The sequence below is a fragment of the Ursus maritimus genome, unplaced genomic scaffold, assembly GCF_017311325.1.
Source record: "Ursus maritimus isolate PB19 unplaced genomic scaffold, ASM1731132v1 scaffold_13, whole genome shotgun sequence".
Lineage (NCBI taxonomy): Eukaryota > Metazoa > Chordata > Mammalia > Carnivora > Ursidae > Ursus > Ursus maritimus.
Genome location: NW_024423675.1, coordinates 56,381,844 through 56,395,350, shown reverse-complemented (window position 1 = coordinate 56,395,350; position 13,507 = coordinate 56,381,844). Strand labels below are relative to the sequence as shown.

The window sequence follows — 13,507 nt, the reverse complement described above, 5'->3', positions numbered from 1 at the left end:
GACAAACCCAGCCTTTTTTTTTTTTTTAGAAATACTGATATTCTAGGATTCTAGCAATCCAAAAAATGTATAGTTCATTAATATCACTGGTTTCTGCATAAGGTCAACCATGAGTTAAATTTCTTAGAGGCAGATGGTTTTGAACGCCTGACTTACCACTGATTATTTTATTAATTAAGGAAACATTTATGTCCACAGCATGAAACTGCCAAGAACGAAATGTGTAATAAACAGAAAGAATTGGATAACTTTACCAGTAAAGGAAAACAGTTGTTATCTGAGCTGAAAAAAATTCACAGTAGTGATTTCATCTTGGTGAAAACAGACATGGAGAGCACTGTGGACAGGTGGCTGGATGTAAGATAATCACCTGGATTGTATGAACAGTTTAAATATTCACATTTGTCAATCATTATTTTTGGGCAAAGGATTATTCAGGGATGTGAATTCCATTTTTAACTTTTATTTTATTTTTATTTTTAAAAAAGATTTTATTTATTTATTTGAGAGATAGAAGAGCAGGAGCATAAGTGGAGGGGAGGGGCAAAGGGAGAGGGAGAAGCAGACTCCTCACTGAGCAGGGAGCCCAATGCAGGGCTCCGTTCCAGAACTCTGGGATCATGACCTGAGCTGAAGGTAGATGCTTAACCGACTAAACCACCAGGTGCCCCTCATTTAAAAAAATTTTTTTTAAAGATTTTATTTATTTATTTGACAGAGACAGCCAGCGAGAGAGGGAACACAAGCAGGGGAAGTGGGATAGGAAGAAGCAGGGTCCTAGCAGAGGAGCCTGACGTGGGGCTCAATCCCAGAACGCTGGGATCACACCCTGAGCCGAAGGCAGACGCTTAACGACTGTGCCACCCAGGCGCCCCTCCTCATTTTTAAATCTTAATGCTAACGTGCAAAATGATATTTTGAAAAAAAACATATTCACATAAAGTTTAGAATTAGTAGGAAAAAAAAGTTATTTGCTTCGTTTTGTTAAAATTTAGTGGCAGATTTTTTGAGGCACCTGAGTGTCTCAGTCATTTAAGCATCAGACTCTTGACTTCTGCTCAGGTCATGATCTCAGGGTTGTGTGATCAAGCCCAGGGTTCGGCTCCTCGCTGGGTGTGGTGGAGACTGCTTAAGATTCTCTCTTCCTCTCCCTCTGTTCCTCCCCTGACCACTTAAAACAAAATAAAACAAAACAAAATGAAACGAAACTTAGTGTCAGATTTTCCAGAATTTCACTTGGTAGCTTCAATTACAACAAATTTGTAACTCTAATTTTTTTTTCTCAAAACTCTGGGATTATGGATAAAAATTGAAGAATAATTTATAAATATTCTATAGCATATTAAACTATAATGTATAATAATTTAGAGTTGTAAGACTATAATTTTGCATTGAAAAACATCAGACTTGTAGTTTACATCCTTGGGTTTTAGTTCTTGCTCTGTCATTTGCTAGCTATGTGACAGAAGAACAAGTCACTTGATCTCTCTGGAACTCTACATCTCAACCCATACATATTTTATGTAGCTTCCAACTCAAAAACCCAGTGATTCTGTTGCCCTTCTATTAACCTACAGTGCATTACTGTAGATTAAGTTACATAAGGTGAATTACTAAAGTTAGACAGTGATAATTGTGTACTGTAATCAAATAATTTGGGGATTGCAGAAAGCCTTCCCAGCCTCCACTTTTAAAAGAACATTCTTATTACGGGAAGACTATTAAACAATAGTGCTTTACATTTACGGTTACTAGTTGGTTGATGTCCTATGTATTTATTTATTCTATAAATATGTTCAAGTCTAATTAATGTCCATTTTTATGTTTCAGCATTACAAATAAAAGTGCTTATTGTGTTACTTTTAGAAAGAAATGCAGTACTGCCCTCAATGGACCCCTATCCTATAGAATTCAACCTAAGAGTATGTTATAGTTGACTCCAATAGACCTGTTCTTAGTTTCCCAATTTACAAATGAAAATCAAATGTCTCAGAAATTCAGTCAACTCTGCCAATGAGAGAAACAATTTATGTAATGGTTAGCATTTGTTTGAGTCAAATGCACTAATTCCCTTATACAATTTTTGTAAAACTTTGTTTTTCCATGAGAATATAATTTTTTGATTAAGGCAGCATAAACATGATTAGTACTTTGGTGGGGCAAGGAGCGTCATAAAGCCTCAGACTAATGATGATATGGCTTCTGTTTTCCATCCCAGATATCAGAGAAAATTGAGGAAAACATGGATAGGCTGAGGGTAAGCCTGACCATTTGGGCTGATGTACTTTCAAGTAAAGACGAGATCGATGGATGGTCCAATAGTTCTGTTCCACAGTTGGCCGAAAGCATCAGCAACCTGAATAACAGCCTCAGAGCAGAAGAATTCCTTAAAGAATTTGAGGTAAATTGACTACATCTACCTTCGTGAGCTTATGAGTTCATTGACCAGAATACGAGAAAATCATGTCCTTTTTTTAAACTTCTTTCTTTCAGAGACACATATGAATGTTAGAGCAGTCTTAACTATCTTTTGCTATTTACCTGACAGTTGGGTAGGCAATGGATAAGACTTTCCCCCCCATTTTTATCACTTCTCAGTTGGGGCTCTGTACTTAAAATATTAGTAGGAAAGTAAAAGCCCATAAAATCTATATTTTTCCCATTTTCTATTCATCTGAGACTATCACACCTTCCTACTGGAAAACCAAATTGACGGTGTTTGTAATTTAATAATATTTAGAGGAGTTTTTTTTTTATTATTCAAACAAGATGTTTACTGAGTAGTTACTATGTGCTGAACACTTACCTAGGTGCTAGGTTTGTCCACCTCCTCTTCAGAAATGGGAGAAAACTGGAGATTGGAGTGTGACAGGCTTCCCCAGAAAGTGACCTTTTAAAGTTCTAGCCACCAATTTATTTTAAACTTTTTATTTCCATTTCTTACATTCGTTTATTTATTTATTCACTCATCAGATTCTTACTAAGCACCTAAAATATGTCAGGCACTGTTTTAGACACTGAGAATAAACAGTAAGACAGATAAAGTCCCTACCCTCGTGGCACTTACTTCATTTACACTGCGGTATGTATGTAAAATGTGCAGTCGTAGTTAGGCTGGGATGAAAAATGAAGCCCGGTAAGAGGAAACGGTGACAAGAGATGACTTGTTTCTAAAGCATACGGTCATGACTCTCCACGAGGGCAGAGGCTCGTCGCCGTTGCATGCTTGGGGGCTCAGTACTGTGCCCAGCACACAAATGGAACCCGACAGATAGATGATGAATGACCGCAGTCTGAAAAAAATGTAGGTGAATCAACTGTATACCTACATTATCTAGCTTTGACCCAAAGAACTTTCTAGAGATTTTTAAATCAAACACCTATTTCTAAGGGCAAACAGAAGTAGAGGAAATTAACCAGACTGAAAATGCAACCAGGAGAGGGATACTGAAGTCTCTCAAGTTCTCTTTGATGTTAAATTGACATTACAGCTCGAGACCATGGTGCACGCCGGACTAGGATTTGTACCAGCTCTCAAAAGTCAAATTACTAAATTTTAAAGAAGTTTCCAAGCCAGTGTTAAACCCAGCCATTATTGAAAATTAAATTGTAAATAAATTTACAATTAAATTATATTGAAAACTAAGTTAATAAATACTTTAAACTTACCACTTTTAATTCCTACTCTACATACAACTATTATCCAGGCTCTTGAGTTGTTGATACGTGTTCGATCTGCGTGGTGGAAACGTAGAACACTGTGTTGTAGTGCAGTGCCCCCACCCCGTGGGCAGCGACATCACGGTGTGGCTCAAAGGGGTGGTCAAGTCAGGGTCTTTTTTTTTTGGAGTCGATTGTTTAATCGTCACGCAGTACCCTCCTCCCACTGACCTTTGGGATCCAGGAAGCCGATGGGCATCAGCCCCACATTCATGTCCAGGTTCGGTCACTCACAGTGGTGAATTTCTGTACGTTACCGTCTGTCTGTGTGGTACGGCAACCAATAAAATTAGACTGGATTCGGCCCAGGGCCTAATTGTGCAATGCTGCTGCAATTCAAAAATAAAGTGTGTAAGTGTGTATGTGTGATTCTTTAATTGTTCAGCCTGCTCCTGGAGAAAGCCAGGGGGGCTGACAATTAGTTCATCATGTCTCACTGGGTAAGTAAATTACCTTCTGGAACGAAGGTTTCAGGAGGTTTGTTAGTGTCCACAAAGCACCAAAATGCTCTGTTTAAGTCGAGAGCGATACTTTATCAAACGGTCCTTTGTGGCCCCAAATACATAATGAATTTTGCAAGCATCTAATTTGTTCAGTAATGGTTCTTTGCCTATTTTTCTTTGTTTTGTGTTAGTGTTAGTGAAATAAATGAAGAAGTAAATAAATAGCAAAAAATAAAAAAGGTATTTATTTAAAATAAAAATATTTTAAATTTTTATTTGAAACATTTCTGATGTATTACATATAGTCTACAGTAATTAGGCACTCCTAATGTGTATTTGCTTTGAAATGCTTTCTCAAAAGTTCAGTGCTGCCATGGTAGCCAGTGATATTAATGCTAATGAATGAATGACGGTTACTGAAAATCCCCACTGACTCAAGACTTTTTAGTTAGTGTTTAATTTTTTCCAGGAGCTTTTTTTTTCCAATAAAGAGGGTGGGAAGAAAGTTCTGTGTACTTCCTCACATTCGAAGTGAAAGTTAATGATGACATTTTTCCACATTCATAAATAATGAGTCCTCAGAAAATCAGAGATATATTTTTTTTTTTTGTTTATACTCTGACTTGGAGTTGGGTTAACTCTTGAAATTATTAAGTGCCAAATGTAATACGTCAGTGTTTACACAAGTTACGCTTTTCCTCTTTGTCTTTTATTTTGGCAGTCTGAAGTTAAAAACAAAACATTGAGATTGGAAGAACTTCATTGCAAAGTTAATGATCTTAAAGAATTAACTAAAAATCCAGAAACACCACCAGACCTTCAGGTAAGTACTCAATCAGGTTTGCAATAACTACTATATACTAGACTCTATCTCAAATATAATTTCTAATATAATTGATACATAACAATAAATAAATTCTATATATTATTTATATGATACATGTATATATTCTCATTGTTATCATCATCATAATTTCAAGCAAACATGTGGATTTTACCATATATGGGGGTTAAAACATTAACATTTTTAGAATTCCTTGTGCTAGTATGAATAGCATATTTCTAATACAAGTGTTATAATGAGATTAGTTCCCCTTTTCCTTACTAAATTTTGGAAGTAGTATCATCCAGCTTGCCTCATGGACCATTTGTGTCTGGACCAGAACAGAAACCACACTTATAAATACTGATATTTTTCTAATTCATTTACTCAGTGATTGGGTTTGGTGAGATCATCATTGCGAACCTCCTCTCAGGGCTGCGTGGATGGCCCAGACCCACAGGGGGCACGAGGTAGGCAGGGGCTAGACTGGGTCTGCCCAGCAAGCCTGGACTACGTCAGTCAGGGAGCTCTAGGAACAACTGGTGTGGCCGGGGGGGGGGCGGGGGGGGTTCTTTTGGCAGCCAGCAGCACAGGCTCCAGGCTAAGTGTTCTGCTGCCTTACTTTGACCTGTGAGCTTATTTATTGCTGCCCTCATGGATTCTTCTCTACATTTTCCTTCTTCCTGTTGTGCCTTCGTCCTTTACTTATTGCTTCTTGCTAACCCATCTATCTTGCTTGATGATACGTTTGCTCTGACCTGAGACGGTGTATCTGTCACTTAGTATCATCGGTGGATGATATACATATACCAGAATGTTAGAATTTCACCCGAAGCAGGAAGAGGCAAAGGGTGCCAATCATATAGAAAATTAAAACTGAGTATTTATGCATGTCTCCTGTGTCAAGGATATAAATGGGCAACAGGTGGACTTTTGAAGAGTTCAGATGGAAGCAGGGTTTTGGGAGAGAGCTACCATTGTACACTGCTTTCTTACCACCCCCTCCCCACCACACATACTCAATGTAGAGGTATTGGGGCACCTGGTCCTTACCTCAAAATAAGGAGAAGTGTTTCAGGGGTACCATCTAGAGAGAATGACATGTGCCCCTGCAGTTGGTGGACCCTGGAGTCTACTCTCTAACTCCCCCAAGAGACTTTATGGCTAACGATGTATTTGCCAATGGAGAAGTGATTGTTCTGAGCGTAGTGCATCTTAGAATCATCTGGTGTGAATGCCGGAGTATGACCCCCGGCCAGGAAGTGAATTATCGGAGGAAAGGCAAGGAGAAAGCATCAGTGTGTGGATATCTCAGGTTATCTAGGAAGGCTTTCTGGGGAGGAACAGGCCTCCAGCAGCGAGAAACAGAGCTGCCCACAGGCTGAGGAAGGAGAAGCAGGAGTGTACTGCTTTCATGTAGGCAACGTCAGTGGGAGGTCCCAGCAGGGAGGGGAGTCTCGGAAAATCCCTGCAGATTAAGGCCTGTGACAGGAGAGAATGTAAAACATCACCTGGCCTAGGAGCGCGGATGGCAGCTCACAACAGTCATCAAAAGTTTTAGAGACCCTCGCCCACCTCCTGCTTGTCCAAGCCTGTAGGGGTCAGAAGCTGTAGAATGTGGGGAATAGAAATAAATTGAAGAAAGACAAAGCGGCACTTGGGTCTTTTCTTCAGATGGGCTTCCTGTTTGTAGCAGATATGAGCTGGGGATAAGAAAAAAGCCTTAACTGTCAGTTAACTTTCAGTTCAAAGTTTTGATTATTAAATGGGCCTAGATGCTTTAATGGTGGACTTGAAACCATTTGCATTTTATCTTGATTATAAGTCCTTTTATTACCTGTCAGGCCAGAAAAGTCAGGAGTCCTCCTGAAACAAATCATTTGGGAGGAGACAAGTAGCCTCACTGAATACTTTAAAGTGGGAGACAAAAATAAAATTGCTTTATGATAAAATCCTACAATGGTGTTTGTTCAAAGGAGTGGTTACATCAGGGCATAAAATGTGTGAGTGTTTCCCAGGAAGAAGTAAGAGCAGGGTTTTGGTCACCAACTTGGTAACTCTGCATAGGTTGAGCTCTGCTTTTAAAATGTGATCTTCCGTATTCCTTGGACCCTCAGTCCGAACTGCCACTCTAACATCCAATGGCAACTGTAATCCTTACTGTTTCCACTTTGCTGTCACCTGCAATGTTTGGCTACTTGTACCCACTGATTTCCCTTCTTAGAAAAGTTGAATTAGCATCCATGGTTAGGCTTAGGTGTTTCTTACAATTAAGCCACACATGAACAGAATTCCTATAGAATGAGTGTTCCGGTCTTCACAGATTTTAATGAAATCTTACTTTATGTTTAGTTTATAGAAGCAGACCTAAGGCAGAAACTGGAGCATGCCAAAGAAATTACTGAAGAAGCAAAAGGAACCTTGAAAGATTTTACTGCTCAGAGTACACAGGTGGAGAAATTTATTAATGACATAACGAGCTGGCTGACAAAAATAGAAGAATCATTGATGAACTGTGCCCAGACCGAGACATGGGAAGGGCTGACAAAAGTAAAGGTAGGTAATCACCTATCATTAAGCATGTATACTTCCAATGGTAATATTGGTTTTCCTGTTTTGTGGTGACTGGAATAAAAATATAATCTTTGCTCTCAATTACCTGTGTTACCACCAGGCCAACTAATTCATGATAGTGGACACAGCAAAATGAGTTGGCAGGTGGAGAAATGAATACAGGTAGTAGGAAATCGAAGATGAATAATCTAAAAATAGGAAGCATGCATTTTTATAATCTAAAAATATAAGCTATGCTTGTAATAATATGTTTTAGTAAATGGGTAGAGACTATAGAAGACCTGTTTGAATTTCCATGAATTTTCAAATTTGAAGGCCAAATAGTTTTTCATTTCTTAATTATTTTATTGGTCGGTATGACTGCTTTTGTCTAGAGAAGGATATATTTAAACAAAGAAACAAACAAAAAAGTGGAGAGACAACATTTTACTTCCATGTCATCTGTCCATAGAGAGAATGTTCCTGATCAACTGTCTGTAAAGCTTGTCTGTAAAGCTTGTGAGTTGAGATGACTGTTCAACATAAGTGATCTGTTCTCTTTAGCATATTTTCTTATTGTATTTAAGATTAGTTCATATATTTAAAAAATAACTACTGGTGCTTTTGGTGTGGCCTGTGACCCTGGAACAAAGCCCTAGCAGCCCATCAAAGAATGTGAACTTAGGAGATGACTCCATTAACAGTTTCTAATGAATTGACTAAATCCAAGATCATGGGCTGGAATCCCTGAGAACGTATTCAATTTGCTTGGAATCCTAGACCATAACTCAAATCCTAATACCTTTCAACACTATTTGCAGTTGTTCCCAAGGAGAACTGGGCAAAATTCTGCAAGAGTCAACAGATCTATTACAAACACTGAAAAAAAAAAAAAAAGCCCACAATAATGTGTACATTACAGAGTGGATTTCAACAGCATCAGTTTCCAAAAAGTACCATAGTGGAGTAGAGGGGATATTTCCCTTGAATGGGATGAGAATCCTTCATGGCATTCTTTCATTCTGTAGGAAATACAAAAGGAACTTCAAAGTCAACAAAGCAACATCAGCTCCACCCAAGAAAATCTCAACAGTTTGTGCCGCAAGTACCATTCTGTCGAGTTGGAGAGCCTGGGCAGTGCTCTGACAGGGCTCACAAAGAACCACGAAGCTGTGAGCCAGCTGTGCTCCAAAACGCAGGCCAGCCTTCAGGATTCTCTGGAGAAGCACTTCAATGGTGAGCTCTGACAGGGCTTAGCATGAATCGTTTGTTTACCAGAAAGAATCCAAGCCAAATGCTGCCTAGAAACTGCCAGCAATAGTTGGATAAAACTTTCCAGAAGAAGATCGTTTTAAATTCATTTGTGTGTTGAGATTTGAGCAGTGGAATTGCTGTGCTTGGGCTCTCGCCATAAGCTGGGTTCTTCCTCTTTCTCCCCAAGAAAGTAGGAATCCACCGTTTCAAGGATTCCGAATTTCATCTGGATTTTCTACATATAGCACATTTGTGTGGAAAACTATTTCCACTGCTGTGATGAACTAACACAGTAAACGTGGAAATTAGGAGAGGCCATGAAACAGCAGCAGCCATATAGTTCAGGAAATTGCCAGTCATATGTCCCCAACTCGGCTTCCCACACAGCTGTGCCTCTGCCCTGATGACGATGCGGAATGACTCTCAAGTCAGCCTGGCGGAAAGAGGAGATGGCTCCTTCCTTTGCCATAAAAATGACTAGAGCCTTTCTCCCTTTGCTGGCTTCCACATTCAGACAATTATCTTTCTTTACCAAGAGAAAGAAAGACAGTGGGAAATCAGATATTTCAGGAATACAAATTTCTTTTCAGTCTTTTCCCTGAGATAATTTCTCAGTCCTGCCATGAACAGTCATGCTGTAGTATATGCTATATTATTATTATTTTATTTCTGAAATATTTCGTAAGGCAAGATGCAGTGAGCTGAAGGCCAGAATTAATTCATTGTGGTAATCCTAGAAGCTCGTTCAATGTTTTGGATGTATTTCTCATTTTCATTACTTTCAAAAGAGTCCATGCAGGAATTCCAAGAGTGGTTTTCTGGAATAAAGGCAGCAGCAAAAGAATCATCTGATCGAACTGGCGACAGCAAAGTTCTAGAGGCAAAGCTCCGTGATCTTCAGGTATGAAAGCTGGCCATGCTTCGTCGTCTTCTCTAAGCTGCATTCCCATGACTTGAAGTCAGACCTAAATCATGTCTTTCCACAGATCTTCTAATTTTATTCAAACTTTTCTTCTTCTCTAACAGAATTAGATTTCTTGAGTCATAAGGGGATAGGCAATGTGAAAAGTAAGTTGGGAAAATAAGAGCTACAGAATTTCTAGATTCCGTTCTTCTCTCTTTTAGCCTTTTGACCATTCTTTGGAATTCATTCAAAACTAAACCAAGTTTTAATTTTTCTAGCAGTAAAAACATAAATAATTCCATCTATTATATTTTATTAATTTTTCTAGCAGTAAAAACATAAATAATTCCATCTATTGTATAATATCACTATTATGGAGGTGTTTTAAAAAGAAGACATGGCTTGTGCTTTTTAATAACCTACAGTCTAGATTTGGAGCTAGGACATACTCAAAGCAATAGATAATACAGGTTTTACTGGCTATGAAAAATACATGACTTCAGGAAGGAAAAAGCCATTGTGAAGCAGAGTTCAGAAGTGATGGACTCAAACTAAGTTTTGGACAAGAAGCAGAGTTCAGACATGATTGACTCAAACTGAATTTTGGACAAGTTTTCAAGTAGCTCATCTGAACAAAGCACTATGTTAAGTATTAATTAAAAATATTTTTTAAAAGAATGAGGAACATGAGGATTTTTGTAGCCTAATCAGTGAGGACAGTTATGTAGATAACTCATGAAAAGTCACAGTAGGAAGATCATTATGATAAAGGAAGTTGGTTTTCCAAGGAGGCATGGTGAACTTAAATGTGGAACTATCCCCTTTAAGCTTGAGATGCAGTGGGACTAACTCCACAAAGAAAAGTCTGAGTGACCATCACAAACGCCAGCCTGGAGCTCAGAGGGGAAGCAGGGCTCAGTCAACAGTTCTGGGGTTCTTTTTCTTTGCTGAAGCCATGCTCATGCATATGATCTTTCAAGGATGAGGTGCATACCAAGAAAAGGTGGGACCTGAAGGGAGGACTTTGTGTGCAAGGTGGTTCAGAAGAGGAGGAGGGGTGCAGGTAGCTATCCAGTTAGAGGATGTCACATTAACATGTGAAGAAGTAGAGCGTGGGCTGAGCTGGGACAGTGAGAATGGGGAGAGGCTGAGAGCAAGACCTTGATGGGAACACCGTCCTTTACAGGCTGGTCTTGTTCACAGTTTAGCCCTCAGTGGTTCCAGTGACTGGCTGGCACCGTCCTCTATTATGAGCCTTGAGTCTATCTAGTTGTACATTCTCACTCTGGCCTTATTAAAGACTTTCTGCCTTTGGGCTCTGGGCTCTTTCTTCTCTTGCTCTACTATCTCAACTCAGAATTGTAATCAGTGCTCCCATGCTCCAGGGTCCCTGACTAACAGCAAATACTTTATTTACCTCAATTTCTTGAAACAGAACATTCTGGACTCAATCAGTGATGGGCAGAGCAAGCTTGATGCCGTGACTCAAGAAGGACAAACATTGTATGCACATGTGTCTAAACAAATTGTCAGCAGCATTCAGGAACAAATTACAAAGGCTAATGAAGAATTTCAAGCATTTCTGAAACAATGCCTTAAAGACAAGCAGGCTCTTCAAGACTGTGCTTTAGAACTTGGGAGGTAGGTTGTTTTGATAAGTGTAGACTTCATCACACACAGAATATGTTTTCAAAGACTTTGAGAAAAGAGCCACTGTGAATAAACAAACACTATTTGAAAGTACAGGTTCATACTAGGATAATAAGTAATCGCTTGGACTCTTATGGGACTATTTGGCTTTATTTTCTATATAGAAAACATAAGGAATTATATTCACTTGTTACTGTAAATGGCATACATGCATGTATTCTTGTCTATTTGCTTAACTCAAAATCTGAGAGCTTTGATATCCGGGTTTTAGATTATCCAAGTCTTTTCTTTGCTCCTACTTCCATTGGGTTGGAGTGATGGCAGAAAGCACTGGCCTAATTTCTATGAATAAAGATTCCAATCAGGAAGCTATGTCAACAGGGGTGAATATAAAATTAGAAGGAAAAAAATAGGGGGAAAAAGATGTCAGTGTAATCAAAATGCCTTTCTGGTCACATAGTAATTTGCTTTACTCTTGTCCAGGTTTCTTATAGAACTTATGTTGTTTTGAAACTCAGAGTCCTTTGTGCTCTTGTGCCATATTTGAATCTCCATAAAATACAAAGACACAAAGATGACCCCTTCTTTTCCCAGGGCTTCCATGGCCCTATTTCATCTATTGGCCCCAATTCAGAGTCCCTGTAGTAAGATACAAAGTTAAGTACACATTGACATGGGGATGTAATCTTGCTGATAATTACCAGCTGATTACCAGGAAATCAATTCAGCAAGATAGGATCTGAAGAGAAATTTACATGATTTTTCATTTTGTTACTGAAATAAGTGATAATTTGGATGGGCTTATTGTTAGGTTTTCTTCCATACTTGAAAATTCATGAGATTTTAATTGCCATAGACATTGTGACCTCAGATATTAGAATTTATTTATTGTAATGAGTGCAGAAGAATTTCTACAAAGTATTTTCTTTTCTGTAGCTTTGAGGATCAGCATAGAAAACTGAACTTATGGATCCATGAAATGTATGAAAGGTTAAGTACAGAAAACTTAGGAGAGAGTAAACAGCACATTCCTGAGAAGAAGAATGAAGTCCATAAAGTTGAAATGTTTCTAGGAGAACTACTGGCTGCAAGGTATGGTGCTGAAATGAAGTCGGTCCTTTCCCTACTAACAGGTTTTTGTTTGTCCGGTTGGTTGGTTATTTGGTTTGATTGTTAATTCGTTGGTTGGTAGGTTGGTTAGTTAGTGGTGGTTGTATATGTTTCTTCTTTTTTTTTATAATAATTTTTTATTATGTTATGTTAGTCACCATACAGTATATCCCTAGTTTTTGATGTAAAGTTCCATGATTCATTACTTGCATAAAGCACCCAGTGCACCATGCAATACATGCCCTCCTTAATACCCATCACCAGCCTATCCCAATCCCCCACCCCCCTTCCCCTCTGAAGCCCTCAGTTTGTTTCCCAGAGTCCAATGGTTCATTCCCCCTTCTGCTTACCCCCCTTCCTTCTTCCCTTTCTTCTCCTACCAATCTTCCTATTTCTTATGTTCCATAAATGAGTGAAACCATATGATAATTGTCTTTCTCTGCTTGACTTATTTCACTTAGCATTATCTCCTCCAGTCCCGTCCACGTTGCCGCAAATGTTGTGAAATCGTTCTTTTTGATGGCTGAGTAATATTCCATTGTATATATGTATATGTTTCTGTCCCTAAATGTCTAGAATACAGATGATTATGCAGTGTTCTCAATGGCAGAGTGGTATTCTAGAGAGAACATAGGGATGGAAATGAGGAGCTGTCTGCATTTACCTCCCTTTACTCAACAAATTGGACAGGCCATTCATTTCCTGTATTTCTTGATATTAGCCTGTAAGCATTATGCTGCTAAGTAATACCATACTTTCTTCTTAAAGGTTATTATAAGGATAGAAGGCCCTTATAAAGGTACTCTTCACTTAGGGAAATAATGCTATAGGTCACGTTTCCACATAGTCTTCACACACTTCAGCATCTAGTTCCATTTTCAATCCACCCCCATCCTCACCAGATTCTTAGTAAATCAAAAGGTATGGTCATTAAGTCTGACTATCCTGGAGGTTCCTCTTCTCCACTGCAGTATTCGTCTCTTCATTGTTTCCCGACTGAGCAAACATTTCTGGCTCCTGGCCCAGGCAAAGTTCTCTGGGCTGTGCTTT

General features: G+C 38.8%; 1 protein-coding gene across 1 annotated transcript in view; it reads left to right on the top strand.

Annotated features, from left to right (window-relative positions):
• SYNE1 (spectrin repeat containing nuclear envelope protein 1) overlaps window positions 1-13,507 on the top strand; it is a 442,550-nt gene that overhangs the window by 200,613 nt on the left and 228,430 nt on the right. Inside the window, exons 42-49 of the mRNA XM_040627972.1 lie at window positions 199-357; window positions 2,219-2,401; window positions 4,885-4,986; window positions 7,339-7,542; window positions 8,568-8,775; window positions 9,582-9,694; window positions 11,133-11,338; window positions 12,284-12,439. Coding sequence (XP_040483906.1) covers window positions 199-357; window positions 2,219-2,401; window positions 4,885-4,986; window positions 7,339-7,542; window positions 8,568-8,775; window positions 9,582-9,694; window positions 11,133-11,338; window positions 12,284-12,439 — 1,331 coding nt within the window. The remainder of the gene's footprint in view (window positions 1-198; window positions 358-2,218; window positions 2,402-4,884; window positions 4,987-7,338; window positions 7,543-8,567; window positions 8,776-9,581; window positions 9,695-11,132; window positions 11,339-12,283; window positions 12,440-13,507) is intronic.